General features: G+C 35.8%; 1 protein-coding gene across 1 annotated transcript in view; it reads right to left on the bottom strand.

The window, feature by feature from the left end:
* LOC143036386 (glucose-6-phosphatase 3-like) overlaps positions 1 to 7500 on the bottom strand; it is a 102731-nt gene that overhangs the window by 30885 nt on the left and 64346 nt on the right. The window contains exon 4 of the mRNA XM_076203666.1: positions 1689 to 1895. Coding sequence (XP_076059781.1) covers positions 1689 to 1895 — 207 coding nt within the window. The remainder of the gene's footprint in view (positions 1 to 1688; positions 1896 to 7500) is intronic.

Raw genomic sequence — 7500 nt, 5'->3', positions numbered from 1 at the left:
ATGAGTGAAGAAAATGGAGGAGAACAAAGGAAAGATGAGGTGATGGCAGTTGTTAAGATGATGAGAGTAGGTAAAGCACCTGGATTGGATGGATGTCATGCAGAATGCTTTAAAAAAGGAGGTACAGTGATGATGGACTGGCTGGTGAGGCTATGTAATGTTTGTTTACGAGAGAGTATAGTGGCGGAGGACTGGAGGAGTGCCTGTATAGTTCCACTTTACAAGGGAAATGGTGACAAATGTGAGTGTAGTAGTTTCAGAGGGATCAATTTGTTAAGTGTAGTTGGGAAAGCTTATGGGAGGGTCTAGATTGAGAGAATTAGGAGAGGAACAGAGGGAGTAATTGGTGAGGAACAGTGAGGGTTTAATTAGGTAGGGGTGGCGTGGATCATATTTTTGTGGTAAGACAGATATGTAAGAATGCTTTATGGAAAGGTAAGGATGCATTTTGGGTTTTTATGGATTTGGAAAAGGCTTATGACAGGGTAGACAGGAAGGCACTGTGGGAGGTATTGCAGATTTATGGGATAGGAGGAAAACTTTGAAGAGCTGTCAAGAGTTTTTACGAGAGTAATAGTGCTTGAGTTAGAATCAGAAATGGAGAGAGTGACTGGTTTGAGGTAAAGGTGGGACTTCGTCAGGGATGTGTTATGTCGTCTTGCTTGTTCAATTTATACATGGATGGGGTGGTGCGAGAGGTAAATTCAAAGGTAGTGGGTCAGGGATTGGAGATGGTTAAGAAAAATGGAGAAAAGTGATAGATAAGCTAGTTGTTGTTTGGTGACAACACTGCGCTTGTAGAAGGATCAGAGAAGGGATTGAGGAAGTTAGTGACAGAGTTTGGGAAGGTGTGCGAAAGAAAAAGTTGAAGATAAATGTGAGTAAAAGTAAGGTGATGAGATGTATAAGGGTAGAAAGTGGCAGCAGACTGGAAGTGAGTATTAAGGGAGAGAGACTGGAGAATGTGGATATTTTTAAATACTTGGGTGCGAATGTGGCAGGAAAGGGAGGAGTGATGGTGGAGGTAGAATGTAGATTGAGAGAAGCGAGTAAATGCCTTGGGGGATTAAAAAGTGTGATGGGAAATAGACATTTGGGAATGGATGCTAAGAGGAGATTGTATGAAGTAGCGATTGTGCTGGCAGCACTGTATGTCATCATGTTCATTATGATGATGATAATGATGATGATGATGATGATGATGATGATGATGATGATGATGATGATGATGATGATGATGATGATGATGATGATGATGATGATGATGATGATGATGATGATGATGATCATCATCATCATCATCATCATCATCATCATCATCATCATCATCATCATCACTATTACTATTACTGTACTTATCATTATCATTAATATCATTACAATTATGTGTTATTATTGCTGTTATTGCTATTGTTGTTATTATTATTATTAACCAAATAACTCAGGATCTGATTTCTTGTCCTGGTTAAACACTCATTTTAGGTGTCTGATATACTTTGATTTTTTCTCTGCTTTATAATCTTGTATTTTTTCCCTAGTCCACGTTACTAGTGGCATTCTGTTCTTTCACTCTAGCTCTTTTCTTTGATAAGCATTCGGCGCCGTGCCGTCTCCTAACGTAATATCTCAAAATTATTTTTCCATATTTTTTGACCCACAACTGAACATATTTACTCATTCAAACTTACGACAACACCGTGCTCTTTCGAATGACGAGGGTACACAAGGCCGAGACAATGACAAAGAACATGGCCGCGTTGACCTTCGTGTGTCCTGAAGGCATGCCAGGGCCCGTCTCACACGTGCGCGGGAACTGATGCAGGAAAGGAGGCGTCTTGTTCAAGTAGATGGGAGACTCGTGGACCCACCAGTACGGACGGTCGCCTGTAAGAAGCCTGTTGTGGAGAGAGAGGTGAAAATATGATCTTCTTCAAGAAGAATTTCGACAAAGATTTTTCATTATTGTTCATTTAATATCTTATTTATTTATCTATTTATTCATTTATCTATTAATTTGTTTATTTATTTATTTACTTATTTGTTCATTTAATTATTTTTTCTATTTATCTATGTACTTATATATTTATCTGCTTATGTTTAATTAATTAATTAATTAATATATTATACATTCATTTAGAAGCATCTAACCAATATCTAAAAACAAATCAGTATCTTAGCATGTATTTTTAACTTGAAAATTTCAAACTGTCTACATGTGGTGTCTACATTATGTCCGTATAAATCCTTTGACCTTGTTAAAGACATATAGGGTACACGGTGAGTTATAAAGTTAATACAAAATAGAAGAAACGAATACAAAAAGCTCCTTAAATTTTTTTTTTCTGTTTTTCTTTTCACAAAATGTGAAGACTCTCAGTCGCCATGATACAGATTTTCAAGATTTAAAAGTAAATTAGTTACATCAGAACTGAGAAAATGTTCAAAATGAAAACTGATCACATAAGAAATGAGAACCTCAAATAGCCGGAAAAAAGAATTGACGTAGAAGAAAATATAAACAAATTCAACAACCGACGACGGAATGCAGTGGGATGAGATGCTTTATTAATCTATTTATTTATTCATTAATCTATTTATTAATTTACTTAATTATTTACATATTTTCTCGTTTAGTTACTTATTCACTCTTTGTATATCCATTTTCTTATTCGTATATTACCTCTTTATCTATTAATTTATATATTTATCTATTTATCTATTTGTTTATTCATTTATTTATTTATCAGTCTACTCCTTTACTTATTTAATTATCTATTTATTTATTCATTTGTTTATTATTTTTTGTCAGACATAAAGAAAAAACATGCTGATATATCTGGCAAATAGTTATTTTGTTTATTTTCTTAAATGCCTGTTTCATGTGCGTGGTTGCTTATCATATTTCATTCTATTTCATTCATTCTTATTTTTCATTTTATTCCATTTTATTTTGTTTTATCTTATTCTGTTGTATTGAGCTTCATTCCATATATTGTTTTCAATTTAACCTCATTTTGTGTATTGATCTATTTATTCATTCATTTACCTATGTATCTATTTATCTATCCATTTATATATTAGTTTATTTACTTAATATATCTTATTAATTTATTCAATTATTTTGCATTTGACTTCGTTGTGAACCGGAAGGCCTCATGTTAGTATTCTTTGAAAACCTCCGTCACACATTCAAGATTCTGGTCAAATATTTTGAGCTTGAAAAGCTGGAAGATGACTTTGCTTTCAGTATTCGAGACTTCCCTTAAGGACAATTCAAGAATGTGTCTAATATTCGTATAGGCTTAACATTTCTTATCTAGTCATTCAACCTCTCAATATATGACTCAAAAGGGATTTGACATTTAGAGATCTTACTCAAACTTAATTGAGTAGCATATGTGTGACAGAAGCTGTACTGGGAATCTATTTGACCAAAATGAATATCTAGATATTTGATCAAATGTCCATGGCATGTAGTCACAAACATATTTTCTTCTTTGTATAATTTTCATTTCTATACACATTTTTATACTTGTTTTAAGATTTTACAAACAAAATCATATATTCTCTACATGAGCTTTCAGGGGAAATAAAAATCTTTCAAAAGTGATTGAATGTATGTCGTAAAATTTAACTCTGAAGAAAAATTACGTAAAAGAAAGAATTGATCAACATCCACTGCAAGCCTCGAGCGATATTGAGTAGACTAAAAAAATCGACGTAGATTAGTGTCACCATTTATAAAGAAGGTACTTATCTGTTATGGAACAGAGGAGTCTATAGCTTATATATTTTGCTAGAGCTTCCTATTATTTTAGAAGAAAATCTTCATCCTCTGCAAAAACCACAATATATTCTAATTCTCACTCATCAGACCAGTTTGCTGTTAAGCATTTTTATTTGCAAACACTGAAGAATGATGCTTCGAGTAAGGATTACAACTTGTTTTTATTACTAAGGTCACGTCTTCAGATACAATGTAATGCTTATGTTAATAACCAGTTGTCTCATTTTGAAAGTGATACTATTTTGCCTGCTGGGCAAATGATTGATAAGAAAAATATTTTCACTTTATGGTACAAAGTGGCGTAATTGTTCATTGATATGTACAAGAGCGTGACCTGTGAACTTTTCAAGTGTATAATGTTAGAAGTAAAAAGATAAACGAACAAGTGATATTGCTACTGCCCTCTTATGTAATGATGCCTCAGTTCAGAATATTTCATGCTAAAGTGGACGAATTTGGTCTTGTGATTTCACTGGCTGATATTCAACACATTGAACATGATGTGCGAGATGATAATTATTAAAAAAAAAAATGATGATGTTACTGGATTTCTTTCTTTAGTTTTGAGATGTTCAGTGAGACTATAATAGTCACTTTTTTGAGAATTTTGTTTACATTAATTACCACATCTCGTTTGTGATGATCTGGGAATGAAAAATTTCCATTTAGATTAACTTGGTAATTGCTAGCTACAGCTTTCTCGACTAAATCAATAAGTACCTCGAGTTTCCTGCAGCCACTTACGAGTATAAATGGCCCCTTACATATTAAGACTAGGAAAGTTGGATAACTACTAATATTCAAGTGTTACAATGACAAAGTAGGCTGGGAGATATACTCATAAATAAGATAAAAAATAAAGATGTGAAGAGACAAACAAAACAGATAAAACAAAATAACCAAGTGACAGAAGTTGCATAACTTTGCTGTGGTGTTTATCCAAATGAAAATCAAGATTGGGTTACGTTCCTGAAAAGCCAATCGTCTAGTGATCGATCGTATAGGAAGCTTATGGAAAAAAAAAAAAAAAATATGGTAGCAGTGATCGCCTTAAGAAACTGGAAATGGCTGTCTGTTTCATCTCTCTGATCATAATAGTGAAACTGCGCACAAGTAGAAATCACAAGGGTAGAGATCGTAAACCAAATGTTCGTATAACTTTGCACCTTAAATTGCACATCTGTATTCCATTCATTAACTATGCGACTGGTGGCATTGTTTCTACTTGTTTCCAGATGAAATCTGGATCCTGATAGCTTGATGACATTACTACACGTCTAGTTACTATTTAGTTTGAAAATATTTTTAGATTAGATGTTATTAGTTCCCTAATCTTAAATACCTGCATCTAGTCCTCATTTTATATTTAGTATCATATAGAGCATGTGGCTTGCACATGTATTAGCTCCTATATGTCCTTGTCTATAATGATCTCATTGGAAATCATTCTAATTACCATAATACAAGATGCAAGCGGAGCATGAGAAAAATAAAGTTTACGTTTCGTTCAGTGGTCCTGACAAAGGAGAAATACAAGACTTTTTCTTTTCATGTAAGTCCTTTTTGTAGGACATTTTTATTATTTATATAAATCACATGTTACCGAGCTTAGTCTTAAATATACTGCCAATTCTGAGTCAGATTAGAAACACGTGATACATTTAACAAATATATTTCAAGTCTTGCTCATGTCATCTTATAGTGTACGATTTTCCTTTGCGTAGAGAAACAGGGAGTCAAGGTTTGAGCGCACTAGTCTACATTTAAATCGTTTACCATGGAACTTGTGATCCAGAAAGTGTTTAAGTGCAGTTGTTTCAAATAAAACGAAGTTGTATTGTGAAATGGCGGCTGGATATTTGCTACATACCTTTGTCATATTTACGTTTATATGTTTTTTTTTCATTTTGCTTTTATTACTAGCTACTCTATATACATTTTCATCACTTACTTATAACCTTTTACTTATACGTGCACATTACGTCTCTTTCCTTGCTGATGCAAATTCTAGAATATTTTTTATAAAAGGCAGGACAATAGTCAAACGACTGCATCTATACTTCTGATGTCCCAATTCGTACATGGTAAACCAAGAGTGCGGGAATGAATCACATATATTCATAATTACATCCTCAATATGCTATTCAGGATTCATGAAGAGTCAACACTGAGTTTCATTGTAAAACAAAATATAGACTGACACAGAGACCCATCGACCTTAACTTATAATGTTGTAATGTTGGTAAGTTAGAACTCACTCATGCGACGTTTTCAGAGAAGTTATATTTTTCATATATATAAATATATATATATATATTTATATGTATATATATATATATATATACCTATGTATATATATGTATATGTATACATATATATGTATAAATATATATATATATATATATATTCTGGTTGAAATCAACTGCACTAGTTGCTTTAACAATCTTCAAGACTGTATTCTTTAATCTGGAGAATACTTTCCTATTAGCAACTGAGAGGGACAGGAAGTAGTCATTCATGACTCTCAAAAGAATATACACAGTGTATGCCAACTGATATATTTTTGCATAGTAATAGTATTGAACAACTATTGACTCCACCGAAACTATAGTTTTTCGCCTCGTCGTGAGGCGTCTTCAGGGTGAGGACTGCTTTGTAGGATGCTCTGCTATATTGAAGGTCTTCCAACGAATAATGACCGCTGGTTGGATGGGCGGGCTTATAAGGCTCAGCCTGCCTAGCTCAGACGGAATACTGGCCTCTCATTGGCTGAGAGGTGCAGTATGGGATTTTGTCTGGAAGCCAAGGGGGTGGGATTTTGTCTGGAAGCCAAGGGGGTGGGATTTTGTCTAGGAGCCAAGAGGGTGGGATTTTGTCTGGGATTCACGAGGGTGGGATTTTGTCTGGGAGTCAAGAGGGTGGGATTTTGTCTGGGAGCCAAGAGGGTGGGATTTTGTCCGGGAGCCAAGGGGGTGGGATTTTGTCTAGAAGCTCTGGCCTGATTTGCTGCTGCTCTGGTTACTGGTCCTAGGCGCTGATTGACTAGCTGGACATGTTCCATTTGTTCGCGGGGCTGCTGCTGTCTAAGGGCTTGTTGTTCCTGGAGGGGGTTATTCTTTACAGGGCGCGCGGAAGGGAGAATAAAATCGGCAGCTTGCTGTATGTTGATGGTAGGGCGCTGGCAAGTAATGGATACTGCTTCATGTGAAGAGGGCCCTTACCCACTGTAGTAGCTGGACTGAGATCCACAGAGAACTCGACCGTATCCGCCAGCTCCTCACCAACAACGGCTATGCAGACCATCTCATCGAGAAAGTCATACAGAAAAAACTGGACCAGTTTGCAGACTCGACCCAGTTGCCCACTCCTCCCAAGGAGAAAATCACCGTTTACCACCATAATTCTTTCCATGATCGGTACCGCGAGGAGTGTGATGCCCTTAGGAATATCATCAAGAGAGGAGTCACCCCAACCAACAGAAATGCCATCATAGAGTTGAGAATATTCTGCAAACCTAACCTCATTAGTTCCCTGATTATGAGGAATAGCACGGCGCCCAGGGCCCCGAGTGAGGCTACCACCAATGTTGTATACAAATTTTCATGTCAGGAGGGCCGCTGCGACGGCTCCAGCACATACATTGGCAGGACCTCCTCTACACTGCGGCGTCGCCTACAATCCCATAGAAACCAGGGATCAATTTTCCAGCATTT

This window comes from Oratosquilla oratoria, chromosome 20, assembly GCF_046742065.1.
Source record: "Oratosquilla oratoria isolate Oo_2021 chromosome 20, ASM4674206v1, whole genome shotgun sequence".
NCBI lineage: Eukaryota > Metazoa > Arthropoda > Malacostraca > Stomatopoda > Squillidae > Oratosquilla > Oratosquilla oratoria.
Note: the sequence above shows the minus strand (reverse complement) of the source record. Positions and strands in the feature narration are given on the sequence as shown.